General features: G+C 51.8%; 2 protein-coding genes and 1 pseudogene across 2 annotated transcripts; 2 read left to right on the top strand and 1 right to left on the bottom strand.

Moving 5' to 3' along the window:
* Window positions 1-1,494: 1,494 nt before the first annotated feature.
* Window positions 1,495-3,662, top strand: LOC136540361 (serine/threonine receptor-like kinase NFP; annotated as a pseudogene).
* A 1,332-nt stretch (window positions 3,663-4,994) lies between these two features.
* On the top strand, window positions 4,995-6,152 carry LOC136540360 (pathogenesis-related thaumatin-like protein 3.5). Its single transcript, XM_066532357.1, has 2 exons — window positions 4,995-5,142; window positions 5,229-6,152. The coding sequence occupies exons 1-2, from the start codon at window positions 5,103-5,105 to the stop codon at window positions 5,993-5,995; spliced, it is 807 nt and encodes a 268-aa protein (XP_066388454.1). The 5' UTR covers window positions 4,995-5,102; the 3' UTR covers window positions 5,996-6,152.
* Window positions 6,153-6,336: 184 nt separating this feature from the next.
* Window positions 6,337-7,827, bottom strand: LOC136540359 (calcium uniporter protein 2, mitochondrial-like). Its single transcript, XM_066532356.1, has 2 exons — window positions 7,203-7,827; window positions 6,337-7,084 (listed from the first exon to the last, which is right to left on the bottom strand). The coding sequence occupies exons 1-2, from the start codon at window positions 7,746-7,748 to the stop codon at window positions 6,602-6,604; spliced, it is 1,029 nt and encodes a 342-aa protein (XP_066388453.1). The 5' UTR covers window positions 7,749-7,827; the 3' UTR covers window positions 6,337-6,601.
* Window positions 7,828-27,305: the final 19,478 nt, after the last annotated feature.

Raw genomic sequence — 27,305 nt, 5'->3', positions numbered from 1 at the left:
GGCCCTTGTTTCCGGCGAAGCACTGTTCTCGCTTCATCCTGGATCCTGCTCAGTGCTCATCACCCCCTACTGTATGACTCCGATCCAAAATTCTGATGTTCCGTTCTCGCATCATCAGTGTTTTCGTTCCAAGCCTTGCCGACGGCAGTCCCAGTATTTCATTCAAAAAACTTGTAAATTACAGGTCCGGTATTTATTTCAACACAGACAAGAATTGGCTATTTGGATGGCTACGGCTAATGATCACTAATTTTACATTTGGATGAGGTCAAAACCGGTGTACGGCCTTGTTTGGGATGACTCCCAGGTGCGCCGGCTCCTCCTAGAAAATACTGTAGCGCAGGCAAAAATATAAACTGAGAAGAAGACAAGCCGGCGGAGCCTCGATTTATAGCTCCACCGGCTCCGTGCTACCGTGCCACTACAGTACCACAAGTGTGAGCCGGAGCAAATAGGACCCGTGCCAAATGGCCCCAAAAACAATTACAAGAAAAAAGCCTCCTCTGGCTGTGTAGCTGTTACTGAATAGGGGCCTGCGTGGTTGCTGCCAGTTTTCCTCAACACTGGGTGTGCCGATCCAAAGCCGAGACCTGTTCCTCAACACTGGGTGTGGTTTTCGAATTAGAATGCAGCCTTCCTTGTGTTGGTCTCTTGGCGATTGAGAATGGTAGGGCAATGGTCTTATGCTCCAGTCAAGACTCAAGAGGGCGTTCTGTCCAACGGTCCAACCACACCAGTGTCGAATTTTCCCTCTCATCAGACCAAGTGAACCTTCGGTTTTGCAGGCTGATTTAGTGATTTCCATCAGTTCACACTCATCTAGAGCTGCTCTGAACTTGCCCATTAATCTCCGGTTTAGGTTTAGGTTGTTTTCGTCGCTTGCTTTGTAGATCAGGTTAAAATCCTAGTCCGTAGTTGAACGAGCACCATGTCATGTTATTTATCACCTTGTCATCCAGATACCAGATACCTGAGCATCTCCATCTGCGTATGAACATCTTGTCAGCTGTCATACAGATACCTGAACATCTCCATCTGCTTATGAACATCTTGTCAGTTGTCATACAGATACCTGAACATCTCCATCTGCGTATGAACAGAACTTCCTGCAGAAAAAGAAAACTTACATAGGCATTGGGTGCATCATCAACACCTCATTGCTTAGCGATATCTTACGATGTTGGTTATTGGCACCATAGTATAATCCCCTTCCTCTTTCTCTTGACAATGACGCCGTAGCATCATCTGACAGCAACTCTTTGCTTCAATCGGACAGCGGCAGACCCGTTCCGTTGTTCCTGTGCTGCAAGCAATCGCCATGAGAGTGACCTTGAAAAGATGATTGTTGCATTCTTCGTCCCGGCTGCACCCTATTAAACAGGCGGCTACATTTGTACTAATTCATATCAAATCATGCCTGCTAGTATATAAAGTAATACGGCCAAGTGCAGGCGAATGGCATCTGCATCGCGGAGCGAGACTTCGAGGACCGAATCAAAGCACCCGAGCCCCGACAAATGGCTACCGCGCTATTGACTTGAACCATCGCCTCACTGCTTCACAACCTCATTTAGCCAAGGAGCTCACAGAAAAGCAGCCCGTGAGGCCGTGACACCGACACCGAGAGCGAAATGGAACCCCGCCATTTCTGCTGCGCTTTGCTGCTCCTCCACCTCGGCTTCCGGCGAGCCGGTGCCCAGGACAACACAAACTACACCGTCCCCGTGCAGTTCGCCTGTAACGTGTCGTCGCCGCCGTGCGACACGTACGTCGTGTACCGGACGCAGTCCCCGGGCTACCAGGACCTCGGCAGCATCTCGGACCTCTTCGGCACGAGCCAGGCCCGGATCGCAAGCGCTAACAATCTCAGCTTCGAGGACGGCTAACAATCTCAGCTTCGAGGACGGCGTGCTGCAGCCAGGCCAGCCGCTGCTCGTGCCCGTCAGCAGGTGCGGCTGCACGGGCGGCTGGTCCTTCGCCAACGTCACGTACCCCATCAGGCAAGGCGACACCTTCTTCAACCTCGCCAGAGTCTCCTACGAGAACCTCACCGAGTACCAACTCATCCCAAATCTGAACCCGGGGTCGGTACCCACCAGTCTACAGGTCAGGCAGGAGGTCACGGTGCCGCTCTTCTGCCAGTGCCCGGCTCGCGCTGAGCGGAGCAGCTTCATCACATACGTGTGGCAACCAGGGGACACCATGTCCCAGGTGAGCAAGCTGATGAACGCCAGCGGTGACGATTGACGAGATCGCCGAGGCGAACAACGTCACCAGCAGCTCTGCCTCCGCGTCCCTCGTGGGGCAGCCGATGCTGATCCCAGTTCAACAGCGGCCGCGGCTTCCGCCGCTGCTCTACGCTGCTAGTGCAGGCGACGGCAAGTCCCGGTGGCGACGTCGGGCTGTCATCATAGGCGCCAGCGTCTCGGGGTTTCTCGTCGCACTCGCCGCCTTGTTCCTGGCGATCCTGGCGCACCGAAGGTACGGAAAGAAGCCGTCGATGTGCCTGGGTTCACGGTTCGCCGGGAACACCAATCTTTCTTGGTCCAGGAACCAATACGGCCATGACAGCAGTAACTCCTTCGCTCATCACATGATGAAAGGAGGGAAGCTGCTCACCGGCGTGTCGCAGTTCATCGACAAGCCCATCATCTTCGTGGAAGAGGAGATCATGGAAGCCACGATGAACCTTGACGAGCGGTGCAAGATCGGCAGCACGTACTACCGGGCGAAGCTCGACGGGGAGGTGTTTGCGGTGAAGCCTGCGAAAGGCGACGTGTCGGCGGAGTTGAAGATGATGCAGATGGTCAACCACGCCAACCTGATCAAGCTGGCCGGCATATCCATCGGCGCTGACGGGGACTACGCGTTCCTGGTGTACGAGTTCGCCGAGAAGGGCTCGCTCGACAAGTGGCTGTACCAGAAGCCACCGTCCGCGCTGCCATCGTCGTCGTGCTGCACCGTGGTAACTCTCTCGTGGGGCCAGAGGCTGAGCATCGCGCTGGACGTCGCCAACGGCCTACTCTACATGCACGAGCACACGCAGCCGAGCATGGTGCACGGCGACATCCGCGCGCGGAACATCCTCCTGACGGCGGATTTCAGGGCCAAGATATCAAGCTTCTCCCTGGCCAAGCCAGCCACGGACGACGCCGCCGCGACGAGCTCCGACGTGTTCGCCTTCGGTCTGCTGCTCCTGGAGCTCCTGTCCGGCAGGAGGGCGATGGAGGCGCGCGTTGGCTCGGAGATCGGCATGCTGTGGAGGGAGATCCGTGGCGTGCTGGACGCCGGCGACAAGAGGGAGGCAAAGCTGATCAAGTGGATGGACCCCGCTCTGGGAAGCGAGTACCACATGGACGCGGCTCTTAGCCTGGCCGGCATGGCGAGGGCCTTCACCGAGGACGACGCGGCGAGGCGGCCGAACATGACCGAGGTCGTGTTCAGCCTCTCCGTGCTGGTGCAGCCGTTGTCAGTGGCCGACGGATTCGAGAAGATGTGGCAACCATTCGGATGGCCAGCTCGGTGTCAGCTCGATAAAATGAAAACAAAACTTCGTTTAACAGATAATTTTGCAAGTAGCTGCTAGTTCCTTGGCTGTAAATTTGCACTGTACACTACTTTACTTTACTTGGACACTAATTTTGCATTGTACGATAGTTCATGTTCAACCTCTAGTGTACTAGTATCTTTCAGTCTTTACGTACTAGTTTCCAAACTGAAGATGACAAATGATACTAGTAGTTTGTGTGCAAATTTGAAATCCAGGGTTGAGCTACCATTTGTCATCTTCAGTTTGGGAAACTCACAAGGAACAACGGAGGAAAGTACATTTGTCATGATTCTTCCATAAAAGGAGTGATAACGCGTTTTAAGCACCAGTGATGCAGTGAAGGATTTAGGAGTTGGTAGCGTCCTTCCGTAAAATTATAAATTTAACTTTTTTTAAAAAAAGTTATGAAACAATTATAAGTTTAATTTTTTAAAAAGTTTTAAATTGAAGTAAATATGTAAAAAATATAGTAACTTTATGGTTTTCAAATAAGTATTATCATATTAATCATGAAATATATTTTCATAGTATACCTAGAGTCATAACTCATAAGTATTAATAATATTTTTTTTTATAAACTTAGTTAAGCTAAGGGGTTGCTTGGTTCTTGGCGGTGCATCACCTCAGCTTTCCTACGACGTCGGTGCGAGCAACGAGAAGCTCGTTCAGGCGGATGAGCAGATTTGGCTTCCCCATGAGAGCCAGCCAAATCTTGCTCATGCAATCATTGAAATGTTTAGGCGAGAGAACCAAACATATACCATCGCTTTCCGTCCTCACTCGGCAAGGCATAATAGTGCTTAGCGAAGGAAACAAGCAGCTTTAAAGAAAGTTTGACTCAATCTAAAGTTAAAATTGATTTTTTTTAGGATGGAGGTAGTAGAGTGAAAGTATAGCATCTTCTAGCTAATGACTGAACCTCTAATAGAAAAATAGCTCTTCGTTCTGACTTATAAGTCGTTCTGGTTTTCTAGGTACGTACATAGTTTTTTTATTTAAACATGATGTGTACTTAGTTTTTTTTATAAAGGGATTTGTGTGTACTAAAGACCGATAGGATAGTCAGGAGCCCCTTATCCGCAGGCTGTTTTCGGCTCCCTTTCTTTTTCTCCCCCCTCTTTTCTCCAACGATTTTTCGGTGCTTCCAGTCTGCTGCGGATACTGCGGCTAAACAAAAGCGCCACGACCCACACGGCCACACCACGGCTGAAAACCGTGCACTGATTTATCTCAGCCACTGCACCTACATTTAGGCGTACATGAGGTGCCCACTGCCCACGAGACCACGACCACGGCGCTTGCGCGCTGGCCGTGCCTTTTCCTCCCGATTCTCAACGAACTCCGACGTTTCCTCCGGGGTTCCCACCTAATCGCCATCTCCCTTGAGTCCAGTTACCCAGATCAACACAAGTACACGCCTACTATATATACAAAATCAGATTTACTCCTTGCACATTCCTCTTCCAGCTGCAGCTAGTTCCATCATACATTGTCCACGACTGTCATTGCTGATTCTTCTCGTCGAGTCCTAGCTTCAACCAGTCCGTTGTCCATGGGAGCCACACGAATTGCAAGCCTTCTACTCCTCGCCGGTACATTCTCAAACTCATGTGCTGTATTCATACTGCAAATTGCCGTAGGTAGCACTCGTGCTGATATCTGCGCATATGCGATGCAGGGGCAATTTGGTTACAGTCGAAGTTTGGCGCTGAGGCCGCCGGCACGACGGTGTTCACGCTGCACAACAACTGCACCCAGACGATCTGGCCGGCCACATTGTCCGGGAACAGCGCGGCGGCCGTCGGGGGCGGGGGCTTCGAGCTGTCGCCCGACGCCACGGTCTCGTTCCCGGCCCCGGCAGGCTGGTCGGGCCGCCTCTGGGCGCGCACGGGCTGCGTCGCGTCGCCGTCCCCGTCCTCCGGGCTCTCGTGCGCCACGGGCGACTGCAGCGGCGCCGCGGGCTGCTCCCTCGGTGGGGCGCCGCCCGTCACGCTGGCGGAGTTCACCCTGGGCGGCGCCGACGGCAAGGACTTCTACGACGTGAGCCTGGTGGACGGGTACAACGTCGGCGTCGGCGTGGCGGCGACGGGCGCCAGGGTGAACTACGCCACGTGCGGGTACGCCGGCTGCGTCGGGGACGTGAACGCGCTGTGCCCGCCCGAGCTGCAGGTGTCCGGGACGAATAAGGCCGCGGCGGGAGGGGAAGGCGAGGGGGAGACGACGACGGTGGCGTGCCGGAGCGCGTGCGAGGCGTTCGGGACGCCTGAGTACTGCTGCACGGGCGCGCACGGCGGGCCGAGCACCTGTGGGCCGACCAAGTACTCGAGGCTGTTTAAAGCGGCGTGCCCCGCGGCCTACAGCTACGCGTACGACGACCCCACCAGCACCTTCACCTGCGGCACCGGCGCGCAGTACCTCGTCACCTTCTGCCCGGGCCACCAGTAGTGGGCGGATGGAGTCGTGGCTGTGACCGTGTGCGAGCGGCACAAACTGCAGTTGCAGTGCCATTTGATCATTTTGTTCATCTTACTTATCTAAAAAAAAGTGCTTGTAATTTTGCATTTGCCAGTTGCCACTAGGACTTGCTAGAGCATAGAAAGTTTGGGGCTTGACGAACTCTTGTTTTATGTTTGGTGTGTGCGTGTGTGTCGACATGTTTCCACGCCATCCGTGCACACGCGCGTACACGGTACACGTACACCACGGCCTTGGCGCACCTGATGTGACGAAACGATCGAAAAAAGTGTGTTCCGAATTCTCAACAATGACACAAGCCATTAGGATCGTAATCCTAATTTGCTCGAGTGCTTCCTACGTTTCTTCTTCAATCAACACGCGTGTGAGATTGTGAATTCCCAACAATGACACAAGCCATTAGTTGCTTGCCGTTCTGATGAGACTTTCTTCTACAAAATAGTAGCTTGTCCTCCTGAATCGACACGGCGAGTTGTTGCTTCACGACTAGACGGGGAGTCGACCATGCCACGCCACGTTTATCCCATGTGCCCCCTGGCACAAGCCAAGCGACCACGTCCGGGGCCGACGCGCTAGCTATTGTACATGGCTGACGTGCCTACACGCGTCGGGGTCGCCGAGAGGAAGGAGCCCCTGCGCTTTCCGCAGGGCGTTGTAGCGGTGGACGTCGAACCCGCGCGCCCGCATGAGGCTGCGCTGCTTGGACGCGAAGCGGCTCCGGAAGAAGCCCTCGAAGGACGGCTCCATGGCGGTGCGCATGAAGAAGGCGTAGCCGGACATGAAGTAGAGCGACGTGACGTAGAAGCACACCGGCTCCATCACGTCCCACGACAGCTCCCAGAAGGTGAGCCGCATGAACCCCAGCGTCTGCGTCGCCACCAGGCCCAGCCCGCACCACAGCTCGCGCCGCACGTGCGCCGCCGCGTCCGCGTCGATCGCCGCCTTCTGCGCCTCCATGGCCTCCAGCTCGCGCTTGCGCGACTCGCTCCCGTCTCCGTCGCGCGGCGCCTGCTGCATCTGCTGTTTCCCGGGGAGGATGCTTCCGATGGCCTTCGCTACCTGAACGACGACACATGGAGGGAAAGATCAGAGACGCGTAAAAGCGTAAGGCGGCTGCTCTGCTCTCTGGCTACTCTGTCTCCTCGCGTTACGTGTCTCGGGTGTTACTAGCACGTACCATGTCGGGGCGGAGGAAGACGGCGTCGCCGAGGACGATGACTCCGCCGGACTCATCGAGCGCACGGCCCAGCCTGTGGCCGCCCTCGACGCCGCCGGCAATGTCGACGCAGAGCGCGGTGAATTCCGACCCGGACACGACGCTCTGGGCGTTGGACCTCAGCCTCGCCCGCGCCACCTCCATCTCGGCCGCCCTCGCCACCTTCCTCGCCTGCTCCACCGTCACGCCCGCATGCTCCGGCGGCGGCCGCGTCGTCGTGTTCACGGGAGGTATAAGCCCGTCGAGCTGGAGGTGGTGGAAGAGGTGGTCGCCGACGGGGAGGGCGGGGAAGCAGTGCGCTGGGAGCGGGACGGTCGCGGTGGCGTACCCGACCGCGGTCGGCTTCGGCCGAAGGAATGCGAGTGTCGGGCAGTCGTCCACGGCCGGCAGAGACCGCCGTGCCGGGGGATGGGGAGCGGGAGGTTTGGGAATGGCCGCGCCCGCGCCGCTAGCGGCCGCGTTCTTGCCTGCCCATAGGCACCGTGCCATTGTTCTGTGGAACGCCATTTGTGTTTGCCTCAATGCCTCTCTGACACGAGCTCTAATGCTTCTATTTGTAGTTTGGTTCAGAAGAATGGTTTCGTGTTACGTGACAGAAGTGGCGCGAGGTGGGATGGACAGGGGGTGGTATTTATACTGGGAGAAATGGTAACCAGTGCGGCCGAGGGCAGCGAGACTCGAACTACACGCGTCATTGTCATGTTCGCCGGTGTTATGTGCTGTACTATTTCAGCGAACGAGTAGTGTTTTTTTCTCATAATAAATCAGTGAACAGTACTTTCAGCCATAACTTTTCAGCAAAGTGAACACGGCCATAGCTCGTGTTGTGATACCGAAGTAGTATTCACAACGGTTTCAAAATAACGAAAACTGATCTATGGAAGAGCATGGCAGGTATCCGTTCGTCGTTCAGAGCTCGTTTGAATGCACATGCATCCACCTGAATCCATGTATGTTGGTAACACATGGATTGAGGTGGATCCATCAGCATTCAAACAAGACCACAATGGACACTAATGGCGCAACATCTAGTTTTTTTTTTCCAATCGCGTATCTTAATTTGCATTCTTTGCCGGATATCTCATAGCAAATCCAAATATGTTTATAATCTTTTGGATCTTTCCAGGTTTTATAAGCCACACGCAAAAGCTAGGTGGAGCGGACTAATAGGTTTCATAAGTTGCATGTTAGTATAAAGTTGGACTATATACATTAGCTAGAGTAACTTTTAGTACCTTTCAATTTGTTATATACTTGTATCTGATCCAAACAATGCATAAATCTGTCGTGCCTCCGAGCTGATGCAATAGGTGGGGATAGCTCAAACACCACCCCTAGCTCCTTACAAAAAGCAAATCAACAACACAATTTTATTTTCATTTATTAGTCCCTACATTAATGGGATACTTTTCTGCAAGAAATATAGACACAATTTTGACAGGACACCGCTGGCCTGTTCGGCGGGACTGAAAAATAAACCAAAATACTATTCCGGCTGATTGTTGTAAGGGGAAAATACTATTCTGTCTGGAAAACACTGTGCATGTGAACAGTGTTTTCGTGAGTGTGCTGGCCAGCCCAGCCCCAGCCGGCTAGCCAGCCAAACACTCAGAAGGTACGGTAGGTCGTACAATAGACTAGTCACATACACACACATCCTCCCTTCTCTCCCGGCTCCTCCATCGCACCGCTCAACTCAGCACCTTCCTCGCCATCGTCCGCGAGAACTGTAAACCTCAATTCCAACAATCATTTTCACTCCAGCATAAGTGGCCCGCCTCCTGCCCCATCTCCATTCGTCGCCGCCCGCGACCACCGCTAGTCCTAATCACAACATCCTTCTCTCTCTTGAGCCAACGCCTCCATCATCGGTGCTGCCTAACCAGCCTCTTCCACCGCTCGGAGGGTGGCGTGCTCGCCCCGCCACCACCGTCGATTCACTAGCTTCTCCAATGACCCCTTCTACAATCGAAGAACACAACAACCCCTAGACCCCCTAAGCACTAACCTTGCTTGAGGTCGTCAGACTTCACTTGAGGTCGGCAAAGGAGGAGAGCTTGTGTCGGTGTCTGATGATCGGCAACTTTAATATGCACCGACATATATACAAGTATAAAAATATATTATGATACTACACCATACAACCATGATGCATACTCATATATAATGCATACATAATTTATTATTGATTATCCATACAACCATTTAAAATAAAATGATATAGAGTCATAGTAATCCCAAGTTTATAGGATCCAGGTTACTGTAAGTTACTATAAGTAATGTCTAGGAATAACCATGTTATTCATAATAGTATTGCATCCATTCTGAAATACACGGTATTAAAAGTTTAAAATCTAACCTAAATTATAAGGTATTATATTATTCAACCTATCCATGCGTGCTTGTCTTTTAAACAATTAAACCACATCCATGCATGTATTCATGCATGCCTTTTAAACATCATTTTGCCTAAAATGATCCATGTAATTGGTACACGAAAAAAAACATGCATTCATTCCTTTTTGAAATGGTGGCCTTTTAGAAAATTAAGCAAGTTAACCGAACTAACTAATTAGTTAGAGGCGAGTTAGTCTTTGTCTAGACTCCTTATTTTGGTGCTAAAATTGTCTGGGTACATTATGTTTCAAAACAGAGGAAGTAGTAACTTTGTACAATTAACTTAGGAGAAACTATGTGATTTTTCATTAATCATTAAGAAGAGAAATGGCACCCAAATTCAGTCTAATCACTAAGAAGAGAAATAGGCACCCTAAATTCTGTCTAAGAGAGGACTTGAACATGGGTGATCCAATGCATGATCACACCTCTCATCCAATCAATTGAGCTAAGGCTCACTTTCTGAAAAATACAACTATGGGTTTACTATTTATTTCTCGAGAGATCACTAAGGGCGCATTTGGTTGGGGCTCCGGCCGGCTCCTGTTTCGACACTGTAGCGCCACTGTGGCGGAGCCCAGGAAGTGTGGCTCTGGCAGCTCTTCCAGGTCTCCCGTTGGTTTGGGAAGGAGCCGGAGCTGGTATTTTTGTTGCTACAGCGATGTACAGGAGAGGACAGAGCACATGCATGCAGAGCCGGAGCCGCTCGGAGCGTAACCAAACGCAGCCTAAATACAAGAACTAAAAAAATCGAGTGGTTCTGTGTGTGCGATCCTGTATCAAAATGATGCGGGATTTTTTTTTATAAGGAGTAGCAGTGTAGCACGGTAGTTCTGATTTGACTTTTTTCTTTCGTTTGCTATTTTTAGCAAGCCATAACGGCGTGAAAGTTATAGCCCACCTGACTACCACCACTGCGAGGAAGTCAGAACACCAAAGTCAAATCTTCGGATGCTTGGGTGTTGGACAGGACTGTTGGTCACGGAGAACCTGTGCGACATTTAGCTGTGTGTCAGTGAGTGTGTGTGCCGAAGACCAGGCCCCTTGCTCACCTAACCAGGATAAGCACGGTCGCCGCGTCGCATGGTTATCCTGATTTGAATCACGCACGTACAGAGTCAGGTCCTCTGGATCGATCGTCTCGTCCAGTCATCGGTCTAGCAAAAATGTTTCATTATATATGATCCAATTCACAAGTCAAACAAGCTGTTCGATTGGAATGGGAGTGGCACAAAAACGGGACAGGCGTGCCGATATGCTTTACGCTGTTTTCTTCTCTATATTATTTATCTTATCATTGTAGTGAGTGAGTGCGTAAGCAATGGAACAAAAAAGAAACTGCCAGCCGGCACAACCGTATCATTTCAGATCAGATTTTTTTAGAAACATCATTTCAGATCAGACGAGACGATCACGGTCTCACGGAGGACTGCGCGTGTTTGGATGGCCAAATGAGCAACCCGTCCCCAGATAACGATGACTCTATATTAAACTACACAGACGGGCAGACGGAAATTTAGCAGCCTCCGACCTCCGAGTAACCGATCACTGTAGATAATAATAGCTATTGGTTGTGTATAATTATCTATTTTAGCTATTGCGTAAAACAATATAAAGTAACATATGACTCTATATTTAAACTACCCACCTCTATCATTAAGAAATATAATCAACGATACACATAAAACTTTTATCTAACTTCCCATATCCCCCCCTATTATTGTAGATAATTCACGTAACCCAATTTTCATATCATTATTAGAAAATTAAATATCCTCTCAAATCTAATTCTAAAAATTATCAACATCTTCTATTACAATTTTCCATTTAAATAACGATAGAGCATATATCTATTTCTATATTACTCACTTCTATCAACATTAATATATTAGGATTTGATTAAAGTAGTGTCGGTGTTTCGAGTTATCAACTAATAAATTTCTAGTATTGCGCTTCCAAGTCTCTGATGTGCGTGTGCTCCTAAGGCGTGTTAGGGCGTGTGTTTTGATGTCTACAGCCGTGTGAGTGGTGAACCGCCGTCCCCTCTCCTGGGGGCGTCATGCTTTCCCTTTTATAGACGAAGGGGAAGAGTATGTTACACAGAGAGAAAGAGGGAGAAGAGCCAAGGAGAGAAAGGCTTCCAGAACCGTCGGGCCTTTCTTCTCCTTTACGCGGGTCCCACCGACACTGTAGATGGTGACAGGGACGGTTCCACGCCGGGCGCCTGTTCGTCGCTGATGCCACGCCCCGGCGTTGTCAGCGGGCCATGACGTCCCATTCTGTCCCAGCGGGCGGCGCGGCGAACCAGCGTGCTGGTCAGCGGCCGTACAGGGAGTAGGCAGCATAGTGACCACGCGTCCATCACTGTTGGTGATGTGAGTTACCTGGAGTGACATGTCAAGGGCACGAGTCATGTTGAGATGTGCCCGCTCCCTGCACGATGCCAGAAGTTTGACCTTGGGTTGTACTTTCTGGCCGGTAGTGGTTGGTGGCGGTACGGGCTTCTGTCAGGAGCCGCGCCTGAGGGGTCGGGCGAGGCGGAGCTCCTGACCCAGAGGTCGGGCGAGCCAGAGCCCCGACCTAGAGGTCAGGCGAGGCGGAGCCCCCGACCCAGAGACCGAGCGAGGCGGAGCCCCCGACCCAGAGGTCGGGCGAGGCGGAGCTCGCGCACATAGGGGTCAGTTGGAGCTGTAGTCACGCTCTTGATTGTTCGGATGAATCAATGTTGATGACCATTAGCTCCTCCTCTTTGGGTACCCTAGTATTGGTCCCCGACAATAGCCCCTGAGCCTGCGGAGGAGTAGAATACTCCTTCGGAGGCTTTTCCGAACAGGAGGACTCTGAGGGTCTTGGCCTTCTTTTGTCGCCCACGGCGTGTCCTGGGGACGGCGATTTCCTTTCATCGTGATCGGACCCCTCGGGGGTATAGCCGTGAGATTTGGTGGGTCAGAAAAGGTCTTTCCTAATTTCAACCCCTACGGGGGTCTATCGTTCTGTGACCGCGCGTTCGGTCTCCTTGCGAGTCCAACTTTCCTTGAGCCCCCGCCCATAGCAGAGGTTCGGTCGAGGGTCGGCTCGTCTTTATGATCTTCTTCCCTCAAGCATTTTTTTTCTGATAAAAATGAAGGGGCTGAGCCGTGCCATGATTTTCCTCTATGGATGAATCATGATGCTCGGTGAGCTATTAATGGGCTAGTCCAAGTGGGGCCCTGGCATCTCGTTCATGGAGGTCCAGCTTGGGTCAGCTGGTGACCGACTCTAGATTCTCAGCGGTTAATCCATATAGTTCTCAGGTCCGTTCGACCGGTCCCGAGGGCTCTCTACCTTTCTTCAAGGAAAAACCATGGATCATATCCAGCCGAGACACAAATGTGGGCTGGGATGCCCACGACGCTCGTGCGCCTAGGTACTGGCCACTAGCGAGCCCATCCCTTTCCACCCCTCACTCTAAAGGTGCCCAGAGCGGTTGTCGAACCCGTCGGTGGGCCAACCTTGAAACTCCTAGGCCTAGGCGGGCCGTAGGAGCGTTTTCAACTCTGTATCCCTCTTACCTGTGACGGGTCATGGCCCATTTGGGAGGCGAAATATCCAGTGCGTTTTTTGAGGGACGACCATAGGTTGCGTGCGCACGCCCCATGATGAGACGGGGTGACAGGTCATGGCAGACACGAAGATCTAGGAGGGTGGTTGGTTTCCTCACACCCGTCGCCCTCTATAGCCACGCCACTGCTGCCAACGCTTAGGTTTCCTACCTTCGCATCTCCACTGCCATTGAGCTCGCATCCATCCACCCCCACCTCCCATGGATTTGTGGTGCTGTTCTGACATCACCTTCTAGTCCATGGAGGGCCTTGTCCATCATAGTCTTCTCCACATGTGGACCTCGGCCGAGGAGTGGTTGCTACCTGGCAACGAGGATTCGATGTCGTCGCCCGACGGCTACGTGGTGTCATTCGCCTACTTCCATGAGCATGGGCTCGTGACCCCCACCCACAAATTCCTCTGAGGACTGCTGCACTTCTACAAGATTGAGCTACAACATCTCAATCCTAATGGGATCCAACACATGGCAGCGTTCATCACGCTGTGCGAAGGATTCCTAGGGATGAGCCCCCACTTTAACTTATGGAGGTATTTCTTCGCCTTCAACCTCCAGAAGAAGAGGGAGAAAGGCGCTAGGTAGGAGCTGCACATGCTGATGGGGTGCACCAGTATCCAACTTTAGAACAATCGCATCGACGAGTATCCATCCATGTGGCTCTCGATGTCTAACAAGGGGTGGCACTCGCAGTGGTTCTACCTCAAGAATAACACCGCCACCCCTCTATCGGAGTTCACCGGGCGCCTAATCGAAGAGGCTCTAGAGCAGTGGAGGAAGTGGGACATCCTGGAGATGGACAAGAAGAAGATCTAAGACCACATCACCGCCATCCACATCCTAAAGGAGAATAGTCTAAAAGGGTTAGGTGTCATTGGGGCTTACCACGCGAGGAGGGTGACACCATTGATGATGCGCGCGCTCCCGCTATACACCCTGGCGCCCGAGGTGTTGTTCGATGGAATGGCGCTCACCGAGGGAACACTCTCCAACTCCAAGATCGTGCAACGCCTCAAGGAGGTGATGGAGCCTTTGCGAGACGATGCGGGTGCCGCCCTCCACTTCGTCTACCCGGTGTCGGGGCATCCTTCGATGTGGCCAGAGCCAGGCTATGTTGTCTTCATAAGTTTCCCTTTCTCTTGCCTTCTCTTCAATTGATTTCCTAACCCCGTGAGACTAACTTTGAGAGAGGTAGGACTAGCCAAGGGAGCTCATCCTCACGGATCACATGGCGCCGCTACCGAGGGATTCGGCCGTGAGGGTGGCGAGTCACGCCGAGGGTGATCGGCTGAGTAAGGCGAAGAAGGACAAGAAGAGGAAGAAGCAGTGAAAGCTACGGGCATGGGAACAAGGGGAGGACAGTGACAACAATGATGATGATGGTGACCACGACAAGGTGATGGAGGAAGAAGAAATAGTAGTCGACGATATCGAGTGGGATAACCTAGAGAATGAGGATGCATTGGTAGGCATTGGTTCATCCTTGTAGACAACGGGACCCTTCCTGTTCCATGCAGGGGAGGGTACGTCTCAGGAGCTAGAGGAGGCAGGCCATTTCGATGACGCTCCCCTAGGAACCGATGGAGGTGAGACATACCATCGCCTGCCCTAGGAGCCAACAGAGGCAGGCGGCTCTTGCCATCACGCCCGAGGTGCCAGTAGAGGCGGGTGGCTCCACCATTGTGCCCTAAGAGCCAAGGGGAGCGAGGCATTCCGCCAATGTGCCCTAGGAGCTACCAGGGGAGAGCCCCTCTGCTAGAAATAGGGGGCAGACTCAAAACGGCTTCGTTCCGATGAGGCGGAGCATGGGTCAGGGGTTCATCCCCGAAACGCATCTACCGCCCTACGGCGTTGAGGTGAGTTGTCAATCCCTCTATTTTTTCTTATTTTAGTCAGATTTCATCATGACTTATGTTTTTCATCTCTTGCAGCGTCGGCAGGTAGTGGAATCCTTTGGCGCTGGCACTGAAGAAGAGCAACGCCCTCTAATTGGGTCTGTGGTCGTCGGCTGGTGTTGCGCCCATTTTGGGCAGGAGCGGCACCAGTGTGACTGCATCACCAGTCGGTTAGGTGCCACCCATGGTGGCGCCTATGCCCTTGGCGTGACGGGTGGATGTAGGTGTTCAAGGGGCACCTTCGGAGGTCGCGAAGCAGCCGGTGATGGCCACGGTACCGCTGCTGACGACGAGGCAGACGGGGCTACCGACCGTGCTCGTGGGGCTGACCATGGCGGGCATGACGCAGCCAGTCATGACCCCACCAACGCAGGTGGAGGTGGCGACGGCCATGATAGATGGGTCACAGCCGAGTGCAACCACAGCGTCGCCTAAGGCATCAGTGCCCAAGCATGGGTCGAGCAGAGGGGGACACGACCGAGGGGTCCCTGGGAGTCATGGTGCTAGGAGAGAGGTTCGTGTCTGCACCGCTAACCCCTTCCATCACTAGAGGGGCCGTCCTGGTGGGGACGTCACGGCAAGAGGGGTCGACAGAGCTTGGGGCTGGCAGGGAGTCGTCCCTAACCCTAACATCGGTGGGTAGTGGCTTGAACACGCTGGCGAGCCCCTACTCCAATGGACAGATCCGTAGGATCCAACATCGATGCTTTTTACCCTTGATGCCACCGTAGAGAGCATGGAGCAAGAGGGCCTTGATGTAGGGATCTCGTCCGTGCTCGAGGCCCTGGACCATTCCATGGGCGCATTGCATGACGTTGTTGTTCCCTCTAGTCAGGTATTGCTTGGTCCTACTTCTTGCCCTTTTCTTTCTCTATATACTTTTTTGTATCCTGACCATCGTTTCTCTACAGTCTCTTGTAGCTCACAGCCGGTGGAAATCTCGATTCCTTCATCAATAGAAGGAAGCCTAGGACCGCCTTGTCGAGGAGGCACTGCTATGTGGGGAGGTGACAACTCAACTCGTTGCCACCCAGCATAGGGTGGTCGAGCTGACTTCCCTCGCCAAAGAGGTGACCAATCTTCAATCGTAGGTGGCCGAGGCCCGTCGGGATGCTAACGAGGCCGAGAAGGTGTTCGAGGCCCTATTGGTTAGGTCACAGAAAGATGATGAAGCCACTGGGGTCAGGAAGGAGTGGTATGAGTTGCTCTAGAAGGACACTAAAACCCACCATCAGCTCCTTAAGCTTCTAGGCGAGGTTGAGAAAGAAAGGGATCTAAAGCTAAGGGCCGAGGAGAAGCTCGTGGCCCTAGAGAAAAGGGTGAGCCTAGATGCCGTGGTGGTAACTTGGCTACGCAAGGAGCAAGATGAATAGATCCAAACCATGGAGAGGGTCTGCTAAGAATGCAGTGTGGCTCGCGAGGAGTGTGACCATGCTTTTCAAGAGTGTGACCAGGCCTGCCAAGAGCGCGACGATGTGTAGCAGAAGGTCAGGTCCCTCTAGGCCGAGCTCGAAAGGGAGATGACCCAGAAGCTGGAGGGTGAGAGCATTTCTACCAGGCTGGCTGTGGATCTCGCCGAGGTGATGAGAAATCTTTAGACGGAGAGTGACGAGCTCAATATCCTGAGCACCGCCCTCGGAGTGGTCTATGATGAGCTTGAGGTGGTGCGGTCAGAGAGGACCAGCTTGTTGATGGCTTGTGCCATCAAGATCATGGCTCGAGTGCGCTAGCTTAAGAGGAATGCCCTTCACGCCAGGGTCAATTAGTCCTTCGTGATTGCTCATTCTCATTATGGGGACAACATCGATCTGGAGGGGATGAGCCATGACTACAAGCTCAGTTATGAAGTCCATGAGCTGGAGGAGATGTAAACGGTGGTGGCTCCCCTTTCACAGGACCTAGCGGACAGGATAGAAGGCATAGTTCTCCCCAGAGGGGCTAGTTAGTTAAATAGGTTGGGTGATCATTTTTATAATAAGCGGACAAGTTCCATCCCTTTTGTTTTGTTTCAACAAGTCTGTTCTTTCATTTTGGTTTGAACAAATTTGCTCTTTCTCCCCTTTTTATGTGTAAAAGGGGTAAAGTGCTCTAACCCTTCTTGTTATTAAGATTGTAGAGCTCGAGGTGCAGGTGAGAAACTCTGATCATGCTAGTAAGCAAGAGTGCCATAGCCACTGGGGCGTAGGTTTCTTGTAGTCCGACCAGCCTTACTCAGTCATTTGTTTCCGCAAACCTTGCCTCTAGGTTTTTAACATGAGAAAGGGGTTGAGCATGGCGACTATTTTAGAAAGGGTATATATATATACCCTTATTAGCCCCTAAGTGAGACCCGACCCTTTGCCATTGCCGGGGTCAGGTTTCACTAAAGATTGAGAAGATGATAGCGAAACTAATAGGAGAAAGCATTTTTTTGTTTTATAAACGTTATTCTTAGTTTTTGTTCGTACCCCCTCCCTAGGATCTGAGCCATTGTTCTACGACCGCACATTTGGTCTCCTTCCGAATCTAAGTTTCCTTGAGCCCCTGCCGTAGTGGGGGTCCGGTCAAGGGTTGGCTCATCTTTCTGATCGTCACCCTATCCATAGTTTCTGCAACCGAAGGGGTTGAGTTAATGTCACTTGCCTCGATGACTCGAGTGTCGTGCTCGGTGAGCTCACTAACGTGCATGTCCAAGTAGAATCTAGGTCCGTCGTTTGTAATAGGGTCAGCATAGCCCTCATGTGGCATTCCACTACTCCTTAATCCACCCCCCGGCAGATGCCTGAGTCATTCTGAAGACCGACTCAGGTGGCTCGCTGGCCTCCCCTTGATGGAGATTCTATAGGTATGGCTCAAGGTTAGGATTGAATGAGAAGGTCAAGATGACCCTGTTCGCTTCTGAGCGGGTCGGGCAAGGGCCACTGGGGCTCATCTACGTTTTCTCCCTTAGCTCTATTCAATGCGAGGTGGCCTCAAGCCCTTCATAGGCCGGCCTTCGAACCTCGGTTGGTAGCCGCTCATATCGAATGAGACAACTACCGCTTCATGAGGCGACGTGAAGCATTGTGATGTAATAATTGCATATGTAATGCTTAGATGTATGAGAATGGATGAATGAATGATCATGCACTAGAAAAGTAAAGTGGGGGTTGGTAAAGTTACCTCGATGGCACGAGTGATGGGTTCAGGGAGCTCTGAACGGGTATGTCCATGTGGAATTCGGGTCCGTCGTTCGTGACGGAGTTGGTGTAACCCACATAGGGCATCCTGTTGCTCCATACCTGTCTCTCGGTAGCGGCCTGAGCCGTCTAATTGACTTGGGTGACCCGTTGGCATAGAACTTACCTCGATGGCTCGAGTGATGGGTTCGGGGAGCTCTTACCGGATATGTTCGAGTGGAATCCGGGTCCATCATTCATGATGGAGTCAGTATAACCCACATGGGGCATCCTACTACTCCTTACCCATCTCTCGGCAGTGGGCCTAGCCGTTCGATTGACTTTGGTGACCCGCTAGCACATGACTTACCTGCGCAGATAGAGGATGAGATCATCTCGCCTAAGAAATTAGTTAGGCAGATAAGCCAGGCGATAAACTTATAATAAATGGACAAGCTCTTAAATTTTATTATGGCCAAACAGATTTTTAGCCCTTCTACCCTTTTTGTATAAAAAAGGTTAATGCATTCTGACCCTTTTCGTCGTTAAGGCTGTAAAGCTCGGGGTGCGGGTGAACAAACTCTGATCATGCTGGTGAGCAAAAATGTTGTAGCCACTAGGGCGTAGGTTTCTTGTAGTCTGACCAATTTTACTCTATGTTTGTTTTCGTAACCCTTGCTTCTAGGTCTCAACGTGAGAGAGGGTCAGGCACAAAGAATGTTTACCAGGTGGATATACTCTTAAAGGCGTACCGACTCTTTCCGTAGTTAAGGCTAGAAAGCTCGTGGTGTAGAAAAAACTCTGATCATGCTGGTGAACAAAAATGCTATAGCCGCTGAGGCATAGGTTTCTTACAGTCTAACCAGTTTTACTCAGCATGTGTTTCTACGACCCTCGCTTTTGGGTCTTAACATGAGAAAGGGTCGGGCGTAGAGAAAGTCTACCAGATAGATATGCTCTTATCAGCCTTCGAGTGAGGCCCGACCCCCTACCGTTGCTAGGGTCGGGTGTCACTTAAGATCGAGAAGTTGATAGCGAAACTGATAAGAGAAAATGTGCGTAAATTAAGGGTAAAAATGACGTAGCTGTTTGATGTTCCTAGTGTTGACAAAGACTTCGTCGTCGATGGTCTTGAACTTGTAGGTGCCTGGTCGGAGCACCTCTGTGACGATGTACGGTCCCTCCCATAGCGGAGAGAGCTTATGGCGGTTCATGTTGCTCTGGATGAGGCGGAACACCAGGTCCTCAATGTTGAAGGCCTGACCCCATACTCGATGGCTATGATACCAGCACAACACTTGCTGGTACTTGGCTATAACACCTCGGTGTTACACCATAAGTCATCTACTAAAATATGTCATAAGCATCATGTTTATGTGTTAATGCATGTAATAAAGTGTGTAGATCAATTTCTGTAACTCAAAACGATCAACAAAAATGCGAAATGAAAGTTGATTCGATAGTCATGTTATATCACTTAGGGTTTAAAACTAATTTTTATTAAGCAAAATGCTATAGAACATGTATGTGATACTTAAATAAAGTTTGAAGTACAAACTATATAGATGAAAATGAAATACTTGCGGTCGAAAAATAATGTTACTAGCTGGTATTTCTAATAGTTAAGAAACAGAACTTGAAATCAAATCTAGCTCAAAAACATAGAAATTTTCAAGTCTACCGATAGCTAGACATTGCTATGTTTAGAAATTTATTGTGAGAGATTGGGTTAAAGGGTGATGTAGTGTTATAGCTCGATTTGGTAGTCTCATATGCCATCTTGGGCATGGTGAAGCTGGTTTGGCTCCTGGAGCAACCGTTTGGTCATGTTGAACGCTTTAAAATTTGTGCAAGTCACTGTTTTGGGTTGGTTGGCGCCGGGTGCGCGGTCACCGCTTGGCCTTCCCATGCCGCGCACATGGCTGCATCCCATGTGGTCAACCATGCCGCCTCGCTTGGCCAGTCAAGCCGCATGGGCTTGGCCGAGGCCGGCCGCAGTGAGCCATTGGCCCCGCGCCCTGCTGCCCAGCCTCTTGTTGCCGCCATGGCCACGCTGCGCTGGCGTTATGTCTGCACTACCGACACTCCTTGCGTCATGATCCTACCACTACCATCACATTATCGTCGCATCTACGCCGGTCCGCTACATCTCTGCGTTGTTGCTGGCCCTATACACGTCGCCTCTACCGCGCGCACGTGGGCGAGCCACCGTTGCCATGCCAATTATGACATTGTGGCACGCGGGCCATGCCAGTTGGACATGTGCATGCATTGTCCATAGCGCCGACACATGGGCCTCCCGATCAAGCCGCTCGCACCTCGCCAAGGCGTGGACGAACCGAGCCCACCTGCCGCGCCGTCTCTCTCTTTTCTCTCTGCTTCCCGCCACCATCGTGTCGTGTCATAGTGAAGCCAGAGAACGAGCACCTCTCATCAATTCCTCATGCTCGTGTCTCTGCCTTCATGCCCCCTCTCCAGCCACCCCCATCTCGCTTTGATTGTGGCTCAGCCGAGCTCCAAATTTGGATGCTTTGCCCGCACGCCAGTGGGAGCGCTACCACCTCCCTACTACCACTAGTGCGGTCATGTCTACCATGGCTTGTCACTGTGCTCGTCATGCGCACATGGCTAGCCCTGCTTAGGTAGTCGCTAGCCGAACCACCACTTCAACTGGGTTCACGATGTGCCCCTAGTGCTTATCCCCTATCTCTACCGTCCTGTTAGCGCTGTGGCTCACCAGAACGTGGTTGCCACCATTGCAGGTCATCCATTGCCGAGGAGAGCCTGCTCTGCTTCACTCTCGTTTGTGCAGCCACGCCCATCACCGCGTGTCAGCCCATAGGTGAGCAACAACCCCCTATCTAGGTCTACGAGGGTCTCAGGTGGCCGGCGTACCGCCTAGTGCCATCGCCCGTCGCGCCGGCGAGCGCGTGGCATCTTGGGGACCTCTCCGGTGCGAAGGTGAAAATATCTGAGGGTTCCGTTGCAAAGTTGTTGTCTTTAGAAATAGTACGTGTAATGTTCGCGTGATTTTCTAGTAACGTGAGGGCGTTTTTGCAAGAATGCGCGCGCACGCTAGGCTTCCTCGCCACGGGCCGCCTCACGTGAGTGGGCCGGTGAAGCGTGGGCCGCACCGCGGGCCGCCATGCACTCGGGCGCGCGCTGCTTCGCGTGTGGGCCGGGTTGGGCCGAAATCAGTTTAGCTTTTTTGTGGGAATAGAAATAGCTTTTCATTTTAATTCTAAGCTGAACTTTGGTTATTAATATAAAATAATGTAGGTATTCAAAAATTGTGAAACAAATTTTGTTAAGTTCTTAAAATTGTGCTCTATCTGTTAGTGTATTTAGTTCATATATATACATATTGATACCTGGAGCTATTAAATCATTGGAGAGTGCTTAATATTATTAGGTTAAATATTGTAGAAATTTTGTGGCAAAATGGTGATAGGTTTAGCTTTGAAAATTTTATAGTAGCTTCATGGTTTTATTTTGTGCTCACTATAATTTTTGTAGCTTTAGAATAGACTTAACATAAGGGTAGTTAAACGCTCTTTGTTTTAAATATACATTAAATCATTAGTAGAAATAAAGATATATCCTTCATTTATAAAGCTAGGTGTTTGTTAGTTGAACCCAACACTTTACTTGATGAAGATGATAGTTAGCTTAGTATCTTAGTCATTAAAGCTAGCTTAGTAGTTTACCATGTGTATTCTTATTTTAGGAGCTGTTGTTGCTAAAATACTAAGTGTTGCATCATCATCGCATGCATATTGAGAATGAGTTGGCGAAGATCGTGACCATCGGAGACCACGAGTTCGAGGAGGTGATCGAGGAATATGAGGAGATTCTCATGCAGGAGGAGGTCTTGGAGCTACCACTGTCTGACTGAGCTGACACCCCGCCTGCCTAAGGCAAGCCCCCGGTGCATAACCCTTATTTTGAATAATTACAGGGTATATATATATATATGATGTGCATTTATGTTATAGGCTTATTGTTGAAACTACATGCATAGATATACCTACCTATGAGTCCTACTAGTTTAGGCTACGTAGCTGCTATGCTTAGGTTTTTCGGTAACGTGAGTAACCTGCCATTACTCGCAATAGGTGATTATGAATATTACTCTCATAATAAAATGGTGATAGGAAATGGAGACCGGGTAGGGATATGGTACAGGTATTGGTGGGTGTAAGAGGTTGTGTCCTACGGCCAATGGGGCATAGCTTAGTTACACTATTTTCTCTATCCATGTCGGTCAAGGACCGGCCGTTGCATTAGATTCTAGTCAGGTCACAGACTTATTATCCTAAGCATATACTTGCTTATGGGGGCAAGAAGGCTCATTACTCTCTTGTCGTGGCTTTTGGCTCTTTCCAGACCGACTGATTGGAGGCAGGGATGGTGGAGGTCTAAGCACCACACTAAGTACGGGACTCAGGTGTGGGGGCTTGGTGTCCAAGTTTGGACGGGGACCTGGACCCCTTGATAGGAGAGTGGTGGGTTGGTCTTGCTTGTGCTTGGGGTACAAGGGGCATGCATTTTGGGGTACCCAGCTAGGCTATATTGGTTCATGAATCGCTGTGTAATATTGTCGGTGTTTTGAACAAACACCGGCTAGTAAATTTATAATTGTTGCGCATTAGGCCTAAATGGTGCACTAAAGGACACAAGTCTCTGATGGAATGGTCAGAAGGACGCCAAGAGCTTGGTCGCTGCTTGGCTATATGCGTGGTGTGTTGTGTGTGTGTTGAACTGATCCGTCAAGAGTCGGTCCCTTTAGCGGGGGGCCCTGCCGTCCCTTTTATAGACCAAGGGGGGAGCACGGGTTATAGATGAGAGAAAGAGGAAAATGTCGAAGGTATATAAGGTCCTTTGAGGGAGCCGAGTCTTCCTTTTTCCCTATGCCTGCCCTACTTAACATGACATGCCATGTCAGAGGTGGTGTGTTCACTGATCCTCATAGGCCATTCCCTAGCCTCATTTAGCAAGTGGGTACGTCCCATCCTATGCTGATGGATGGTGTAGCATGTCGGAGAGCCAAGCTATGACCCCTCAGGGAGTAATAGGGGAAGTGACCATACGTCCATCACTATAGATGATGTGATTTCTATCTTGGACTGTAGTGGCTGTCGTATGCCTGTGTTAGTATCTGCGCCCGAGGACTGAAGGCAGCGCCTACTACACTGTGGGATAAAAGTCAGTGCCTACAACACTATTCAAGCAATGTTACGTTGGAAAGGGCTTAAAGCGCCCGTCCCATCATATCCTGATGGTACCTTCCTGTAGGCATGCTAGGCATGGTCCTCGGTACTGTGTTTGACTCAAATGTCCTGTCGTACCTAGTGCTTGTTATCATGAAGGAGCAGGGTATAATCATCGGGCGAGGCAAAGCCTGCCCTCGAACGTCGGGCGAGGCAAAGCCCACCCTCGAACATCGGGCGAGGCAGAGTCCACCCTCGGATGTCGGGCGAGGCGGAGGCTAACCCTCGAGGGTTAGGCGAGGAGGAGCTAGCCTTCGGACGTCGAGCGAGGCGGAGCCAGCCCTCAGCTGTCGGGCAAGGTGGAGGCCAGCCCTCGTGGGTCAAGCGAGGCAGAGCCCACCCTTGGACATCGGGCGATGCAGAGCCAGCCCTTAGCCATCGGGCGAGTCAGAACCAATCTTCCGTCATTCTGGCAAGAAGCGTAGTAGTGTTCTTGTCTGACTGGAAGTGTCAACGTTTGATGTTTATTAGTCCCACCTCATCAGGTACCCCGGTATTAGGTCCTCGATAGTAGCTCCCGAGCCCTCGAGTGATTTGTATAGAATCGCCCAGAGGGTATTTCAATTTGCCCAAGGGTGTAGCCCTCGAGCCCCCAGGTGATTTGGATAGAATTGCCCAGGGGTATTTCAATTTGCCAGAGGGTGCACGTGAGCGCACCTAATGGGTGTAGCCCCTGAGCCCCTAGGTGATTCGGATAGAACCGCCCAGGGGGTAATTTTGGATCCTTCACAGGTAAGACTATAGGATTTGGTTTTTGTCAGCTGGATAGTTTTTTAGGGGAACCCTAGTATCCCGTTCATGGGGATCTCATCCAGGGTCAGCCTAGCTGGGTCTTGACTGCGGGTCGAGGTCCTATCGATGCTCGTGTCCCTGAATCCTAGTCGCTTGTGGGCCCATCCCTCGTTGGGGCGGCCATTGAGCCTATTGGGCCGGCCCTTGGACTTTTGGGCCTAGGGCCACTAGAGAAAAGGTCCTTTGGCCCATATTCCCTCAGTGGGAAAAGAGTCCTGGTCTACCTAGGGAAGGCAAACTATCTGACGCTATTTTGGTGGGAAAGGATAGGGATCGCGGGCGCATATCCCACGACATGACGTGGCGGTGTGTCGTGGTAGGCTCGGAGATTGAGGTGGATGGTTGTCCTTCTCGCATCCATCACCGCTATAAAACCATGGGGTTCACCACTAGGGTTCCGTACTTCACCTTTTCGCCTTCGCATCATCAACCTCCGTCGCCAATCTCTAGATCCTCCTGCAATCGCATTGTGGCCGCCGTCAAGCTCGCATCCGCCACCAAACCCATAGCCACCCCCTCCCAATTTGTGTCAATGGAGCCGTGGTGCAAGTCCAACATCACCCCTCAGTGCTTGGAGGGCCTCGTTTGCCGTGGCCTCCTTCGCCTGCTGACTGCCGCCGAGGAGTGGCGACTGTCCGGTAATGAAGATGAGCCACCGCCGCCGAAGGGTATATCATGTCCTTTGCTCACTTCCATGAGCAGGGATTCGCCATACCCACTCATCAGTTCCTTTGGGGCTATTGGATTACTACCAGGTGGAGCTACAACACCATACCCCCAATGGGATCTAGCACCTTGCGGCGTTCATCGCCATGTGTGAGGGGTTCTTGGTGATTAGTCCGCACTTTGACCTATGGCGGTATCTCTTCATCGTCAATCTTGTAAAGAAGCGGGTCGGGAAGCAAGAGCTGCATGCGCTAGTGGGATGCATTGGCATCCACCTCCGCAACAACCGAGCAGAAGTGTACCCATTAATGCACCTATCGACCTCCAACAAGGGGTGTCATTCATAATGGTTCTATGTCAAGGATGACGCCACTGCCCCCTTGCCAGTTTTCTCCGGGCACTTCATCATGGAGGCCCCGGGGTCGTGGAAGTGGGGTGTCCTGGTTAAGGAAAAGAAGAACATCAATGACCTTCTCGCTACCATTCAAACTCTGAAGGATAGGGGCATGAAGGGATTAGGGATCATCGGTGCCTACCATGCGAGGAGGGTGGCGCCGCTCATGGCACGCATGCTCCCCTTGCACCAGATGGTGCCCGAAGCATCGCTTGAAGGGACGGTGCTTGTCGACAAGGTGCTCCCTCCCTCCAAAGTGGCATAGCACATCAAGGAGGCGATGGAGCCTTTGAAGGACACCGCTGGAGTCATCCTTGATTTTGTGTTTCTGGTGCCAGGGCATCCCCCAATGCTGTCGGAACCAGGGTTCATCGACTTCATAAGTTTTCTTTCTTCATACTCCTTTTTGCTTGAATTTCAGACCCCTTGAAGCTAACCTTGGGATGGCAGGACCAGCCGAGGGTACTATTCTTCAAGGAAAGCCTGGCTCTATTGCCGAAGGATCGGACCCTAGCAAAAGCAAACCATATTGTGGCTAAGTGGGACAGAAGGATGAGGGAGCTTAGAAAGAAGAAGCTGCTACAGAAGCAGCAAGCATGAGATTGAGGAGAGGAGACAGGCAGTGATGACGATGACAACGACAAGTTTGACAAGGCAGCCACTGGCATGGATTGGGGTGTCCTGGAGGGCGAGGATTCGCTGACAGGTGCCCACCCATCCACGCAGGGACCCTTCCCATTCCATGCGGGAGGAAGCGAGCCCTCAAGACCAGTAGAGATGGGCCTAACCAATGGCCCATCCTCAGGTCTGATGGAAGCGGGTGGGCCTGCCGCCGCACTCGGGGTGCCAACGAAGGGGGGCGACTCCAATGCCGCTCCCCATGAGCCGATAGGGGTGGGTGCATCTGCCGCCATGCCCAAGGTAATGGTAGAGAGTGGCGGCTCCACCGCCATGCCCTCGAAGATAAGGGAGGTGAGCCTCTCTGCCCAGGAGCATAGGGCAGGCTCAAAGCGGACTTGCCCTAATGAAGTGGAGCTGGAAGCTGGGGGTTCATTCCCCAAATGTTGTCTAATAGCGCCAACGTAGTTTGCTGACTCCTCTATTATCTTTGTTTTTCTCTGTTTTTCACGGTGACTCATGACTTTTGTTTCTTCTACAATGCTGGGGGGCTAGTCAGATGGGGCATTCCTATAGTGCCGGCACCCAAGAAAACCCTCGCCCTTTAGGTAAGGTGAGGGCCACCGTCTGATGTTATTCCCATTCTGGGTGAGAGTGAAGCCAGTGCCATAGCCTCGCCAGTGGGTCTGGCACTGCCCACGGTGGTGCCCATGCCCTTGATGGGTCAAGCAATTGGCACAACCAAGGGATCACCCTCGGAGGTTGCCTCACGACTAGCGACATAAGTGATCCCGCCTTCAGCGTTGGAGCAGGCGAAGCTATTGGCTGCACCTGTTGCATCGGCTATGATGGTCGAGGAGTAGCCGGATGAGGTCCCACTAATGGGGGTAGAGGTGATGGTGGCTGCGATGGATGGACCATAGCCAGAAGCTATGGTGGTGGCACCCGAGGAAGCGGCACGTCCCATGTCACCAGTGGCCTCCGAGGCGACGCCCGTCCTAGGCATGATGGAGGTCACTGGCGAGGGACCCTTGAGCGCTGTAGTGGTCACTGAGGAGGCTGGCAGGGAGTTGTACCTATCCATAACATCAGGGGGTAGCCACCCACCTATGCGGGACGAGCACCCGCTCTGGTGGGGGAGTCCACAGGATGCGTCATCGGAGATCTTCACCGTCAACGATGGCGCCGAGGACATGGACAGGGAGAGCCTTGGCAATGGGATCACGGGCATGTTGGATGCTCTAAACCATGCCTAGGGCGCCCTTTGAGACGTCATCATTCCCACCGGCTAGGTATT

This window comes from Miscanthus floridulus, chromosome 2 (genome assembly GCF_019320115.1).
Source record: "Miscanthus floridulus cultivar M001 chromosome 2, ASM1932011v1, whole genome shotgun sequence".
Lineage (NCBI taxonomy): Eukaryota > Viridiplantae > Streptophyta > Magnoliopsida > Poales > Poaceae > Miscanthus > Miscanthus floridulus.
Note: the sequence above shows the minus strand (reverse complement) of the source record. Positions and strands in the feature narration are given on the sequence as shown.